General features: G+C 44.1%; 1 protein-coding gene across 3 annotated transcripts; it reads left to right on the top strand.

Annotated features, from left to right (window-relative positions):
- Positions 1-1,208: 1,208 nt before the first annotated feature.
- On the top strand, positions 1,209-15,265 carry LOC118364215 (syntabulin-like). Of its 3 annotated transcripts, none has more exons than XM_035745549.2 (8): positions 1,209-1,290; positions 6,114-6,168; positions 6,472-6,649; positions 6,993-7,187; positions 11,220-11,319; positions 11,671-11,811; positions 13,234-13,386; positions 13,526-15,265. In XM_035745549.2, the coding sequence occupies exons 2-8, from the start codon at positions 6,145-6,147 to the stop codon at positions 14,646-14,648; spliced, it is 1,914 nt and encodes a 637-aa protein (XP_035601442.1). In that variant the 5' UTR covers positions 1,209-1,290; positions 6,114-6,144; the 3' UTR covers positions 14,649-15,265. The 3 variants fall into 3 exon arrangements, with proteins under 3 accessions (XP_035601442.1, XP_035601443.1, XP_035601444.1); XM_035745550.2 differs by having other exon boundaries at positions 1,210-1,290; positions 6,472-6,592; XM_035745551.2 differs by having other exon boundaries at positions 1,211-1,290; positions 6,472-6,592; positions 7,047-7,187.
- Positions 15,266-16,188: the final 923 nt, after the last annotated feature.

Here is a 16,188-nt window from a genome sequence, read left to right as displayed (position 1 = left end):
CAACTCAGCTGTAAAGAAAAATTCAAGTGTCTGCATAATAGCGCAACACAACTCCAAACATGACAGATAAGAAGCTACATAGTCCCTAGGCCAGGGATGGGCAACGGCAGTCTTCGGGGACCGGAGTGGTGTCACAATTTCCTCCCATTCCTAGAAAACACAACAGATGAAACCAAATGCATTCTGAACTGGAGATCATGATTAGTTGATTATTGGAGTAGGGTTTGTGAACTGGGCCTGAGGGGAAAAAAAGTGTGACAACAATCAGGCCCCCGAGGACTGGAGTTGCCCATCCCTACCCTAGGCAATGCATTCGGAAAGTATTCAGACCCCTTCCAAATTGTGTCACGTTGCAGTTTTACTCTAAAATCGATGAAATAAAAAAAAGTCCTCATCATTCTACACACAATACCCCATAAGGATAAAGCAAAAACTGTTTTTTTTCGGCATTTTTGCAAATGTAGTATAAGAAATACAAACAGAAATAACTTTAATGACATATTATCCAGACCCTTTGCTATGAGACTCGATATTTGAGCTCAGGGTCTGGATAATATGTCATTTAGTTATGTCTGTGTTTCTACAACGTGTGTCTACAACTTGATTGGAGTCCAACTGTGGTAAATCCAATTGACTGAACATGATTTGAAAAGGCAAAAATAAGTCAGTAAAACGTTTTCTTAGAAATTCTGCATAGTGCAAGTGATGTGTGGTTATGCAAACTCATATCAGACTGAAATGTAAGAAGGTTGACGGCTGGAGCAAAAAAAAAAGGCCTAATGATGCCACTGCTCAATTCCTGGACTCGCCCAGTGACTTCAGCACCATGGACAGGAAACTCTAAGCCGCGCCCCAATCATACTGACATTGCCTGAGATGCAACTATATTGTTTCAAAATGTAGATATGTTGTTGTTATTTCATGCATTTCTTGTTGTCACACACCCTGATACTATTGTCTGTGTCATTCTACATAGGCTATGGGAGGTGGAAGTAGGCGATTCCAGGACGGAACAATCATGCCTGCAGTTATGTAACCCAACACTGTTCGAACATTGGTCATATTTGACTTCGAGAGCGCGCTGTCACTGTTGGTGCGTGTTTAGCAGCTTCATCCTCGTCCAATCCTGTGTGCACAGTGTAATTTCCACATATCAAAACACAGAGTGGGATGGGCTCGACAGTCAGACTCGTGATGAACACTGGAGTAACGAGGGACTCGTTGTGGTGTCCGTGATTTAGGCTACACCCGCATCCTTTGCAACTGGGGGAATCATCACCAAACATCCAGGCTAGTGCAATTATATGTTTATGTAAATAGTTGGATGAAAACATTTCGGAAAAAATAGGAATAGGAAAAAACGATACGCATGTAATTCTGATTTCAAGCTAGCCTATGATGCTGTTTACTTTCCCATTTCTTATCACAATTTGCTATCCATTGGCATATTGTCGTATTTAGTTAAATTCGAAATTATGATTGTAAAATGCATGTAATTTAGTTAAGCTATTGCGCACTAACCAAATGTTAAAGGTGGGGCTGGTTGAAAAAACGGTCAGGTGAAGTTTGAACTCATACATCGCTTGATCATATTCTGCACCACGAGACGGTGGACAGCGCCAAAGATTTCAACTGCGTGTTAAATTAATCCCATGGGCGACCATCCCCCTATGCATTGATATCTTTCTTCTGGGATTACAAGAGCGACAAAACATATTTTGGTAGCTATATTTCAGTAAGTTTATGGGCTAGACTATATTTTTTTGCATTCGTTGCTGGATTTTGTGAGAATGATCTAAAATCATTGACAAACCATTAAGAATTCATACATGTGGCGGGAAACTTTTGATTTTAGGCCTGCCTTTGATATTCAACTTGGGCAGAGCAGGTAAGAAAAACAAATACAAAAAAAACTACAATAACCTTCATTCACGTCACCATGAAGCACATCACATACTGTAACGTATACATTGACAAACATGGTCAGCATTTGCAGAAACAGATATTATAAGGATATTAAGGAACGTTTTGCCATCATAAATTGGCCGATGTGAGCTGTCTGTATTCTCTCTGTAAATAATGTGTATTTAGAGTATTTAGAGTGTATTTAGAACGCACTGAATTGGATGTTATTGACCACCAATAGCAAGTGAAAGCTTTTACACCTTGCCATTGTTATGGGTATTTACACACACCATTCAGGTTGATAAGGATATAATCTATGTTGGATTTGGGGAAAATCTATCAAAACACTATAATAGAACTGGACATTTTCAGATGTGGTTTTATTGGAGAAACTGTAATGTATTCCTTTGTGAACATTATCAAAAGACAGAAAATTAGACACCTTGAAACACAGCTTCTATCATCATCCTGAATGCTCACACATGTTTGAATGCTGAATGCTCACACATGTTTGCATGCCACACACACACACACACACACACACACACACACACACACACACACACACACACACACACACACACACACACACACACACACACACACACAATATGTCCTGTCCAATAAACTTATGTTCTCTGTTTTTATATGGTTTTAAATATATGATTATGTGCCATACCATATGTAAACCCTCTCAGAGGAAAATATTGGATTATATCATGCTTCATACAGTTGACTGCCCGAAAGTGCACACTCAAACCAAGCAGGCAGACTAAATACAGATTGAACAGATTAAGGATGCAGTATCGTGAGATAATTCCCAGCTCAGAAATAACCTTTACGTCTAAGTACAACGCAAAAAAAAAAAAAAAACTACTTGAATTAAATGAAACCATTATACCCACTAAATGGGCTTTCATAACTAAATGATTTATCTTGTTAAAATATCAGCTTGCCATACCCTGTAGACCTGTGCAGCTATTTAAAGGCCCAGAGGTCTTATATATTTCCACACTGTGTTGGAAAAATACTGTGAAATTGTGAAAATTATAATAATACACTTTTAGTGTAAGAGCTGTTTGAAAAGACCACTTGAAATGTCAGCCTGTTTTACTGGGATGGCATTTTGGTGACACCACCAGGTGTTAAATTTGTGAATAGACCAAGTACAAAGAGCGTTCCAAACCTCTCTGCCAATGTCAGCTAATTTCAGTTTACCCCTCCCCACTCAGATCACTACCAGACAGTCCTAGCTACATTTTTGTTTGAGAAATTGCTCTTTGCTAAGAAGCAATTTTTTGGACCATTTTCATTTTAAAACCATCACAGCAAGGTAAATAAAATTGTTACCCAGAAATGATTTGATATTGCGATAAACGACTGCAAACCACTAGAAGGGATGAGTAACCTTGCCTGCAGAACAGAACATTATGTTAACTCCCAAAGACTTTAGCCTGGTGGGCTAACACAGTCTTGAGTTATGCAGAACACCCGGATTTGATACCCAGTTGATTGCGGAAGTTCCAGCCGTAGGACCAATGCCAGGAACATTGTGAACAACACAGCCAGGTCACCCGTGATACAAGTCAGTATTAGACGTCCATCCATGTCTGAGGATGTCAGGAGATGATGTGGAAACCAGCCACAAGGGGCAACAGTGAGAGCTGTTAGTCTCAAATTGGTTTATGTTTTTGAAAGTGGATGGGGATGGGTGTAAGCATCTACCTCTAATGCCAAAGGTTGCATGTTCAATCCAGCTATAGAAAGTAGTTTGAGATTTGTTTCCCTTACCTTAACCATTAAAAAAAAACTCCTAACCATCAGATTTCAACGCTTGGGAAATATGGACAAATTCTGACGTGAGACTGTGAGAGCTTGTTGCAGATGGTCACGTTGTTTTGCATCTCATCTACTGAGAGCATGCATGGGCAGGCTTAGATGAAAACATCTCTCTGTGAATCTGAGGCTGTCAACCTTCCACCCAGGATTCTATCTGCTAAGGGACCACCTTTACCTGCAAGGTAAATGAAATGTTTTAAAATATTTTGAAACGGAGTGAAAATATGCGCTTTTTATTTGACAAGTCCAGGTAGTCTCTCACCGTTTCAGTCCGTTTTCTTTGATATTTTCTTCTACCTGGGTCATTCCTCATGACCCAGGAGAAGGATATTTACAAACCCTGCTGAGATTCAATCAGCATTGAGACACTGTATGGACATTATATGATAACAACTATTGAGTATAGTAATGCACAAACTTGATTGCATTTTCCTGACATTGATTGCTGCTGATGTGCACAGAGACAATGGCTCACGTGCGCTTGCTCATATGGGAGCACACCTGACCTTGTAACACTCCCCCCACACTGCCCGAGGCCACACCCGAAGTAAACCACATTGACCTTTGTTATGTTGCAGGAGGAAAACCCTCCTATTGCACGCTTGTTAGATGCAGAACTGTCTGCAAATTTCATTGGCCCCATTTAGCCTGTCTTCCTTGCAGTAATTTTCCTCTGTTGCTAAGTATGTTGCTAGGGCATGGTTGTGTTGGTAGCTCTGAGACTGTGCCTGCAGCCTAATCTGATTCCACTTTGAAGCTGTGTGCCAGCTATCCAAAGGCGGGTAGAAACCAAAGGAAAACATATCGAGGCATAAAATGCTGGCATACTGCTGTTTTATTGTGATGCTCATGACACACTTCTCAGTTGCCTTAAGAGGTACAAAAAGCTGAGCACATTTCAGGTGAACTTTTGGGGTGTTCTCATATCAGGGCTGTAGGACCTAGAAGACTAAAAGTGCATACAATCTGATATAAAAACCTGCCTTCAAGTATAATCTCTTTGTGGTTTAGCTGTTGAACTTATTTCTTCACTCTTACGTGCTGAAAACATACCTGGAGTGTAAGACATGATAGTCAGGGTACACAGTGTTTTTCAAGATGGGTGTTTGCTTGGGGACAGGGACAGCAGATGTCCTGAGCTACATTTACCAACATCCTGGGTGCCATGCAGTCAAAATAAAGAGACACAGTCCAGATGCTAAGGGGGAAAAAGTCCGGATTCAGTAAAGAGAGAACGAATCAGAGCTTAGGGGTCAATTCCGTCATTTTTATATAAAAAAAAGAGAAGATCAAACACGTTCACACTTACATAACCAACTCCTTAAAGCGATGATGCTAAGAGAGGCACAACATTCAACAGGAGAGGGGTAATGGATAAGGAATTGAGTGATGTCATAATGTGCAGTCAGGCATTATGTGAACCATATTCAGCCATCAAACATTAATAAAACATACCATTTTGTGCATGTACTGGAGCCTGGATGTCTTTGTATGTCTAGGTCAACATGGAGAGGGTGAATTCAACTACGTGTATAGGGTCTGTGAAAATCAATATAAACTCAAAACACCATACACTATTATTCTGTCATTCTTATCTCAATATTCAGTGAGCAGTTTGCCGGTGCTACTCTCTGGTGTCATCTTGTTGACAGCAAAAAGGCTATTTGGCACAGGATCCCAAATGGAAGAAATGTCATAATTCCATTATGTTTTTTGGCAGAATGAATCATGGCGCTGAGGAAAACCTTAGTCAGCCCCTCTCTAATAGATGTTCCCCCGCACTTTGACTCTGTACCTGTAGATAGCCTCGCTGTTTTTTTTTTTTAACTTAACACTTATTTTTCTTAAAACTCCATTGTTGGTTAAGGGCTTGCAAGTAAGCATTTCACTGTACATGTCTAAACCTGTTGTATTCGGCACATGTGACAAATACAATTTGATTTGAGATGTTTGAATATGCTGCTGTGTGCTTTCCACCTAGTGGGACATAATTTATTCATTCATTTCTAAATGAAGAGTTAGAAACACACCCAGATCCTCTCTACAGCATCATTCACGACTAGATAATAGATTGTATTTTCTCTGGCACATGCATGTGAAGGACTGTAAACCTGGGTTTTATTGGATTTAAGAAACGGTCTCATGCCTTTGTTCCATGTTTGAGGAAATACATGCAAAATGTTTTCAATCTGGTAGCCTATATTTGATTTGGGGCTCACTGGTTTAATGACCAAGGTCCGGTCAGTGTCTGTGCCTGGCAGGGGTGGACGTAGGCGGGGAGTCGGCCTTGTTCGTAAATGGTTCAGTGCCAGTGTGCCACATCAGGATGCCTTGGACAGAATTACACCTCACCGTTACTTTTCTCACAGATCCAAAGGGGAAAACGCAGCGTCAAGCACAATGGGACCATTCCAGGAATATGAGGTGGGTGTCATTGCAACACTTTGAAAGTTGATAGTTTTTAATCTTAACAATTCCACTAATATTTTTGTTCAAATTTCATGAGAATGATAATAGTGATAGAATGATAATCTAATCTAGACTGTCACATAAGTAGACCATAATGATTTAATGATTGTGCTGCTGTGACAGAGCTAATGTAGCAAGAAAAACTAAATGCGCAAAGTTGTATTTACGCACACCGAATGTCGTATGAATTGGATTGGTTCTTGTGGCAAAAATTCAAGTGGTGAGTTGTGATAGTTGTGATACCTGTATGGTTCTCAGGAAAAGAAGTCAGCAGGGAAGGAAAGACCCCGCAGCCGCATCCCACGCTTGATCCTTCATCCTTTCCACCCTAATGAGAAAGGGTCACCCTTGTCCGAATCACCCATTTCAGAGGAGGAGGGTAAGGACTGTGACATTAGCTCAGACAACTCCAAACAGACCATCAGCTTTTGCTCAGGTACGTTGTTCCCATGTTTCAGATCTAGGTTAGGGTGCATCATAAAAATCTAAAAATAGTTATTTTAATCTCACTAAATTTATCTGAAAACATAAAATGAATAGGAATTTGCTTTCACTTGTCAGTATTGTCACTAGCAGCCAGGGCAGTACTGGCAATGGCAGATGGGCTGGTCTCTCTTTAGCCCAGTGGGCCTTCCTAAATCTAATTTGTGTGTGCAGAATTAATGGCCGCCAGTGTGCTAGAAATGCCCAGGACGATTTCTGATCCCAAGGTTCAGTCCCTCTTAATGATTGACTGCTGTGTGTTCCATGCATATTCTTGGCTATACCTGTCTACATAGATGACACTGGCTGCCCCAGTAGTCAGTCTGTGTCCCCCTCCAAAACCCTGTCAGGGTCAGACAACAGTCCACATGGCTCCCCCATGCCCACTGCCGAGTGCAAGACCAAGGTGAAGAGGGTGAGGGTGATGACAGAGTGGCAAGCACCACCGCTGAGGCACAAGAGGGAGCAGCGATCGTCCACATTGCCCAGAGGTAGGCCACTGCAGGGAATGGCTTCAGGTTTTTTTGTGTAGGTGGGGTTAGGAGGCACGTACATACTATAAGGGCACAGGGCGAGACCCACATGTAGACACGGGAGGCAGATAGTTTGAGTCTCTGATATTTATTATAATCCAAGGGGTAGGCAAGAGAATTGTCGTGGACAGGCAACAAAGTCAAAACCAGATCAGAGTTCAGGAGGTACAAAGTGGCAGGCAGGCACGAGGTCAGGGCAGGCAGTATGGTCAGGCAGGCACGTTCAGAGTCAAGGCAGGCAAGGGTCAAAATCGGGAGGACTAGAAAAGCAGGAGCACGGAAAACCACGCTGGTTGACTTGACAAGACGAACTAGCAACAGAAACAGGGAACACCAGAATAAATACCCAGGCACTAATGGGGAAGACAGGTGATACCCAGAGGTGGGTGGAGACAATCACAAAGACAGGTGAAACAGTACCACCCCCCCAGGGGTGCCACCTGGCATGCTACCTGGGCAAAATACCTGGCTGACGGCAGTGTGAGTCTGTGAGGAGGGCCGGGTCCAGGATGTCTTTAGCGGGAATCCAGCACCTCTGCCCTGGGCCATAACCCTCCCTCAACCAGGTACTGGAAACACCTGCCCCGTGGTTGAACCTTCAGGAGGTGTCTCACCGTATACACTGGCTGACCTTCGATGACACACGGGGGGAGGGATGGGCCTAGAAGCAGAAGGGCTGTGGGACAAGGGTTTAAATCTTGAACACATGAAAAGTAGGGTGAACACAGAGGGTACTGGGTAACAGCAGTGGGACTAAGGACTCTAGAAGATGGGAAAAGTTTGCGGGATTCCACCCAGAGGGGCAGATCCCGTGTGGACAACCATACCCTCTGCCTGTCCCGATAGCGGGGAGCAAGAATCCGGAGGTGGTCCACTTGTCGACGATTGAAAAAGAGCTTGGGCGGCTCTTCACCAGGTACGCCAACAGCGGCGAATGAACATCTGGGCTGAGGGTGTTGACCTTCTTGCTCTGGGAAGAGCGAGGGCTGATTCACCCTTTGAATGCTCCATGCGGTGAGTCCAGTTGCCGAGCAGGGAACAGTGTTCCTAGCATGTTCCATCCAGACCAGTTACTGGCTCCAGGTGGTGGGGTTACTAGCAGCGAGACGCCAAAGTGTTGTCTCCATGTCTTGATTGGCTTGCGGCGATTAGCCATTGGATTGGGGATGAAACCCAGAGGACAGACTGGCCGATGACCTGATAAGGATGCAAAGCGCCTTCAAGAATCGGGATGAGAACCCCGATCCGAGATCATGTCGACTGGGAGTCCATGGATTCGAAAGACGGCCCAGCTCATGGTGCAGCCCATCTCCTTGAATGAAGGTAACTTGTGAAAAGGGATGAAATGGGCGGCTTTGGAAAACCTATCCACCACCGTCAGAATGGTGGGGTTACCATCTCATGGGGGGGGGGGGCAGTGACAAAATCCAGGTAAATAATGGGACCAGGAGCAATGAGGGACAGGGAGTGGCTGAAGGAGGCCAGACGGCGTTTGTCGCAGAGTCTTGCTTTGAGCGCACACCATGCATGCGACAATGAAGGCTGAGACATCAGGAGCCATGGTGGGCCACCAGAACGGTTGTCGGAAGAAAGCCAGGGTACGACGAGCCCCTGGATGACAGGTAAGCCCGGAGGAGTGAGCCCATTCCAGGAATTGAGGCCACGTATCGAATCAGGAACGAACATCCGGTTAGCATTCCTGTAGATGTCCTTCAATCCTAATGGTGAGGGCGATGAGGGAATCGAGATCCACTGGTAACACCCAAGCAGCTAGTTAATCTTTTATCACCTCTGATAATCCGTGAAGGTGGGTATCGAATAGGTACTCCGGATTCCAGGCACTCTCGGCGGCCAATTTACGAAAGTCAACAGTGTAGATCATGACAAATAGCGGATTGTTGCTCCCAAACTGCCGTAGCCCAGGAGAGCGCACTTCCCGACATTAGCATAATAATATACGCTATTGTCGACCGAGGCAAACATGGCTGCAACTCAAAAATGAGGGAGCACTGAGAAAGAAAACCCTGGCAGGTTCCACAATCCCCAGAATATCGCCCCGGAGGTTGTAAGCGAGGTTCTCTGGCAGCCGGGGTAGGCTTGTGGACAGGTAAAAGATCATAAACAAGTGGCAGGCAGGCTCGAGGTCAGAGCAGGCAGGCAGTATGGTCAGACAGGTGAGTTCAGCATTAAGGCATGCAGGGGACTAGCAAAAGCGAGATAAGAAAAAGTAGGCACATGGAAAACCACACTGGTTGACTTAACAAGACAAACAGGGAACACCAGAATAAATACCCAGGGACTAATGGGGAATCGAGTAACACCTGGAGGTGGATGGAGACCATCACAAAGACAGGTGAAGCAGATCAGGGCGTGACACATATGTTGTCCTAGAAGATCTTAGGCTTTCCTCTCAATTCTGATTATGTTTATATTTATTTGTTTGATTGAAGTACTTGTCTAACTATCAATTGAAATAGATCTAGAAAATAGATCTACGTCAGATTAAAATATATATGAAATAACCATGTGAAATGGTTTCTTGTAGACCAGGGTTGGGCTCAATTCAAATTGAAGGCAGTCAATTCAGGAAGTAAACTAAAATCACAATCCAATAATAGAAAAAAAGGCATTTCTTTTCAATTACTTCTCAATAAACTCAAAAGTAGAAGCTATTTATTTCAAAAGTTTTTAAATGTTTGCATTTTAAATTTAAAAAAATTATTGATTGACTGCCTTTAATTCAAATTGAGCCAAACCCTGATTTCTACATGCTTTGTGTGTGTATACACAATCTGCAAAGTATTGTTTTCATGTCATTTGAGCAGTAGAAGGTAAGCAACAATGATTTGCTTGGTGAGAGAGAATGCGAGAATCTCAATTGCACAACACCGATTGGAGGAGACAGTCAGAGTGGCAGGACATATCAGCTAACCACGTCATATGCCATATGTTATAGCAATCTGGTGTCCACCTATGACAACATCCTAAATATCTCTCACAGTGTACACTTGTTCACTTCCCTTCATGGATTTGAAAGGAACTGACTGGTATAAGAAATATGGTAGAAACTTCCTCTAGCCCGTGCCTACACCAATCCAATGCTTTTACATTTCTGGGGAATACTGAACGAGTGCAGGAAGAAGGAGATATTATTGGCACGCATTCAATGGTTGTGTTCCCCTGCTCAGACATTGTATGCATTAATCAATTGTTGCATGACACTTCATCAACTGTGCCTTTGGGCACCAGATTGCTATAACATATGTCATATGATGTGGTTAGCTGATATGTAAAATAGTTATCCAGGCCTTGTACAAATCTGGCATGCGTCAGCAACGTCTGTGCAGAGGAATGCCATCATTGAGGGGATTTGATTAATCTGGCCCGGGCACCCCGTTTGAAACCCACATTGATGTTGGCTCAAAACAAAAGTGATGTAAATAAGCACGTGGAGTATTGAGTAGGATTCTGTGTTTTCACGTGCAAAAGTTATTGCTTTTGATAGAAATACTTTATCTGCCTTCCAAATTAAAAAATAGTTTGAAAATTAAAACATATACTATATGGAAAGGAGATTGTTTCTGGACAATGCGCCATGCTGCCTTGGTGACGACATGACCGAGCAGCTCAGATCACTGTTTAATTTAAGAAGGGCACTCCTCCCTCACTCCTTTTGCCCGTGCAGGTCACGGGCCATGTACTGGTGCCCCGAGGTTCAGCATAATTGAATCCGCCCAACGGCTTGAGCAAGGTTCCAATCCAGAAAGGCTGCTGATTGGAAAAATAATGTTGGACCTGAGGTTTTTCAATTTGGCTGATTAGTAGTCGTTAACAGTCAGACTTCACATATTGGTTGGCAGCACATTGTACCTGCAATTGACTCACTCAGCGTTGAAGGTTTTGTTGTTAGTTCATCACAAATTCACAGTGAGCACTTTACTATGGTTTTATCGAATGGAAAGAGGTGCAATTCAGTGTGTCTGACTGCAGGTAGCGACGCAGACTTCAGCTCCTCCAGCAGCACGGGCAGCCTAAAGAGAGGGGAGAGCCTGGCCCACAACTCCACAGGGAAGAAGATCTCCTCACGCAGGTGATATATGGGGTGGCTCTGTTTCTCTACTGCCTCCATTCTAAAAGCTCCATTACCAATATCTTACCCCACCAGTGGGGTTTACATTTAAAGGGCCAGTTTCCCAGACCCATATTCAGCCTTATCCTAAACTAAAATGCACTTCCAACAAAAATGTAATTGGGTCTGGGAAACTGTTTCAAAACGTATAGCTCTGCTATTTCTTTATTGCTCTATCTTTTCCTGCAGGTATGTTTTATTTATGAAAAATAATAAATCCTTCCCCAATGACAAATGGACAACATTACAAGACTGTTGTGGAAAATGTAATCTCCTTCGCTTTGCCTAACTACTGCATGTATTTTCCCACAGTCGTGGTGCCCACATCAGGAGCCTCCCGATGTTCAAGCTGGCAGGGAGCCCCTCAGGATCCCACGATGCAGAGCTCTATGCCCCATACAGGACAGTCCCCTCATCCACCAGCAGCAACTCCAGCCCCAAAATACCCTCCAGGTAAACAGCCATGTCACACCCATACACTGGCCAGTTCCAGAAACAACCTCCAGTGTTACCACTTCTGGTATTTTTGTTGTTGCCATATTGCTTATGTGGACAGGGCCTAGATCTGAAATGATTGGATAGCTCAAAGCAGTATGGCAATAATTCCACCTATCCTATCAAAGTACAAGAGCAACTACCGTGTTCCTATCATTTCAACATGAAATGCCCTAGGAAGAAGGGGCTAGGGGTCCATTTTGTAATGGTGCATCTGTTGCTCTGGGAGGGGTGGGTGTTCACTAGGTGGGGAAATGGTGGATAGATTAGGCTCTATGCCGGGACTGTCATCTCCTTTTCTGAGACAGGGATTATATCGGTCAGGATTGGGCATGCCAAGATTATATAATTGTATAAACCGTCTGGATTTTGTTATTGTGCCTGTGTGCATGGGTGTCAACCTTGGGTTTATAGGAGAGGAAGAGGTCATGAATATTTCATTACTCCGTTATTCCCTATGCAACACAATCCCTACTTATGTACTTACTACTTATTTTATGCGGACGTGAGAACGTCCATGACTGTATTTCTGTTGCTACAGGTAGTCCCCCCTTGTTCCCCTCAGCTCTCTTCTGCCTGCCTTGGTTTTGTGTGATGTGCTTGTTCTTTTGCTACTTTCTGCTAGCCTGTTCTATTTCTGTCAGGGATGCAGGGACTCCCATCAAAGCACAAGTCCCAGGTTGTTGCTAGGATATAGTGCTAGCTTTTAAGCCTGTTTGTAAGAGGGGCTGCTCTGCATATTAGCCAAATCCATCCTCTGACACGTTTCATCATTCCTCCTTTAGGCCTGATCACAAGGATATTTCAGAACTGCTTATGTATAATTGTAGTTTAATGTACATGTAGTCAATTTAAACGATTTGAGGTATTTCAGGGAATTCTCAAGCGAAAACATGGTTAACTTGTAGACTACAGCCAAGCAACTGTAAATTGGGCTTTCCCTCATTGCTTCCCTATCCATCCCTGACCGCTTTTGACCAACCTGCCATTTTAGCTTTTTGCAGCATGAAGTCGGCTGGCTGGTTAGCTTATGTCCTGACAGTGCTATCCCCAGTCAGACACAATCAACTAAGTAATAACATTGCCCAGCAGCTTTTTTTTTTTCTCCCTAAAACGAGCTGTTTTGTGTTATGCACGTTGCACCAATCCCTTTATTTTTTTTCATGGACTAGTTCCTTCCCCAAATCACTGATGGAGCCTCCTGTAGATGGGGCTCAGCACTGCTTGTTGTACTGAACACCGTACAGGATGGTGTGTACAATACATGGGGTGTCCTCTTCCTCAGTATCCATGTTGAGAAAAAGATGGTGTCTCACCAGCAGAACATACAGTATGTGATTCAGGGAAAACGTGTCATTTCCTGTCTCCTCTCCCCATAAGGACGCCCCCCGGACGTTACCACTCCTGTGGGGACAACCATGGGCTCAGACCCCCCAATCCAGAGCAGTATCTCACCCCCCTGCAGCAGAAGGAGGTGGCCATTCGCCACCTGAGAAGCAAGCTGAGGGAAGCGGAGAACACCGTCCATGACAGGTTACCTTCCCAGTGAACAGCTCATGTTTAGCTTGTTTCCTAAATGCATCCCATAGAGTACATTCCACCTACAGTGTATAAAAACATTGCAATCCTGTACAGCTGTAACTAACTAGCTTAACACTATTTTCTCCCTCAGGGACTCTGAGATCAAGGAGCTCAAGTCCCAGCTGGGCAGGATGAGGGAGGACTGGATCGAGGAGGAGTGCCACCGTGTAGAGGCGCAGCTGGCCCTAAAGGACGCACGCAAGGAGATCAAGCAGCTCCGGCAGGTTGTGGAGACCATGAAGAGCAGTCTGATGGAGAAGGACAAGGGCATCCAGAAGTACTTTGTCGACATCAACATCCAGAACCGCAAGCTGGAGTGCCTGCTGCACAGCATGGAGATGGCCCAGAGCGGCTCCACGCTGCAAGACGAGCCAACCATGGACTTCATCTGTGGTGACTCCCCTGTCAATGATAAGCAGGGGGAGGTGGGTGACCAGGCGGTGGAGGAGATGGCAGACTGTGGGCTGCTGGTCAACGACAACCTGGCACACATGCTCATGTCCACAGAAGTGGACTCTAGCGGTAAGCTACGCTGCCACCCAGAGGCTGGTCCTGGGGTGTCCACTCTACTCCACAGTCTGGAGGAGAAAATCGCACCACTGCCTCCACCACCCTCCAACACGTTCTGCTGCAGCACACTCCCCTTCCCTGCTCCAGAGGAGAAGGCTGTTCAGACCGAGATGTTTTCCTTCCCTCCTGACCTGCACGCCCTCCTGCTGCAGCTGCTGAAGTTCCATGGTGGTGCAGTTGGAGATGCTCTCCTTCCAGCTTCTACCAGCCTCCTACAAATCCCAGCACAGCAGGGCCCAGACTTGGCCCCTATCCCGTCCACCTTAAGCCTGCCTAGCTCCTGCCAGCCCATTCCAGTTCTGCCAGTGAGCCCTTATATGTTAAGTAATTCAGGGCTGTGTTGCTCAGACCCTGAGGTGGTCTCCATGCGCTTCATGGAGGAGCTGGATTTTGAGGTGAGCAGTGAGGGGCCCTGCAAGGCCCTCGGGATGGCTGTGGTCAACAAAAGCTATTGGAGCAGCAGCTTCCTTGTTGATCTTGTTGCTGTGGCCGTACCAGTGTTGCCCACAGTGGCCTGGCTGTATTCCCGGCATGGCGTGGATGGGGCGGCGCCAGTCTACAACATCGCAGCATTGATCCGTGGCTGTTGCATCATGGGATTGCACTCTCTCCGTCACGTCACTCATCATGGGGCAGATGTGTAACGGTCTACGACCCCTGCGTGCACAGCCCGACCCCTCAACTTAAAGCACTTCAACAGACGTTAATCAAAGAGTATTTGAATATTTAGTTTTTCTACACTTGTGAATATTAATGCTAGTTATTACTTTAGGTTCCCACGCGGTTACTTTGCACTGTGTAAAGTTGTTGCGGTGAGTTAAGTCATTGTTTATGGTGAAGGGATTTTGTTAATTGTATTTATTTTCCCTCTGTTCTCTTGTGTATAATCTGAGTAGGTGGGAATGCATCATTGATGTCCTGGGCTGGCACTAGTTACCCCTACTTAAAGCAACCATGTTTTTTTTCTGAAAGTATTAGGATTTGTGAGGTTGGGGATTAAATTGAATGTTCGTTTGAATGAGTGTTTGTAGTGGTTTATGTTCCAAAATAATCTTAAACCTGCAGCCAAAGCTTTATTAATGAACGTTCACTCTTTATTTTTCTACCTGGGAGTAGAGCGTACATGTGTAACAAATTGTTGATAGGTGTCTGAGACCAACGCTTCAAAACAACTCAGACTTGTATGTGCCTGAGCTACTGTGTGTAATACTCTTAACATCAAATGTCCTAATATATTTACTATTAAAGCATGATAATCCCATCCATGTTTGATTCCTCTTGGGCATGTTCTGGTGCCAAGTGTTTAGCAGACTTTAATCCCAAGCATTTTATAGTGAACATACATTCTAAATGGCCTATATCCACAACTGTTATGTTCTGTTTCATTGTTCTACAACCAATTGAGATGTGTTGTCGTTCTCATGGGTGCCAATTTCAATTGGTGATTTTCCGTTTCTCTTTAAATGCCAAAAAGAAGGATATTTTAGTGAGCAAATTAAACTAAGACTTCTTGGATTTAGAAGGGGATCCTTAATTACAAAGCCACACATGTCTGAGGCCAGCTCTGAAAACAGCAGAACACAATGTTCTCGGCCCTGAACACGAGGGCACATGTTTCTGCATCCGCACAACAGCTCTTAACTACGGAACAAGTTCACATGAATTAAACAGAGCTCTGTCTGAGCCTTTTCATATTACGCTGAACCAAAAATAAACACTATGTAAAGTGTTGGTTTCATGAGCTGAAATAAGATCCCAGATATTTTCCATGTGCACAAAAAGCTTATTTTTGAGCACAAATGAGTTTGCATCCCTGTCAGTGAGCATTTCTCCTTTGCCAAAATAATTAATCCACCTGACCGGTGTGGCATATCAAGAAGCTGATTAAACGGCATGATCATTACGTAGGTGCACCTTGTGCTGGGGACAAAAGGCCACTCAAATGTGTAATTTTGTCACGTGGCATTAAGTTTTGAGGGATCGTGCAATTGTCATGCTGAAATTCATAGAATAGGGACTAATTCAGTTATTCAATTGACTGATTTCCTAATATGAACTGTAACTCAATCTTTGAAAGTGTTGCATGTACATTTTTGTTCAGTGTTTACCAAACAAAAAATGCAATGGCTTTTTCAGGCTGTGTTCAATGTCCCCTGGGCAGTTTACAATGGAAGTGCATTAGAC

Source organism: Oncorhynchus keta, chromosome 31, assembly GCF_023373465.1.
Source record: "Oncorhynchus keta strain PuntledgeMale-10-30-2019 chromosome 31, Oket_V2, whole genome shotgun sequence".
In the NCBI taxonomy this organism is placed as follows: Eukaryota; Metazoa; Chordata; class Actinopteri; order Salmoniformes; family Salmonidae; genus Oncorhynchus; species Oncorhynchus keta.
This window is presented reverse-complemented; position numbering and strand designations above follow the sequence as displayed.

Excerpts from the sequence above, each read along its gene's own strand:
- LOC118364215 (XM_035745549.2), top strand. The coding sequence starts at position 6,145 with ATGGGACCATTCCAGGAATATGAG. Across the intron at positions 6,650-6,992 it reads GACCATCAGCTTTTGCTCAG|ATGACACTGGCTGCCCCAGT; the intron begins GTACGTTGTTCC and ends CTGTCTACATAG. Across the intron at positions 11,320-11,670 it reads AAGAAGATCTCCTCACGCAG|TCGTGGTGCCCACATCAGGA; the intron begins GTGATATATGGG and ends ATTTTCCCACAG.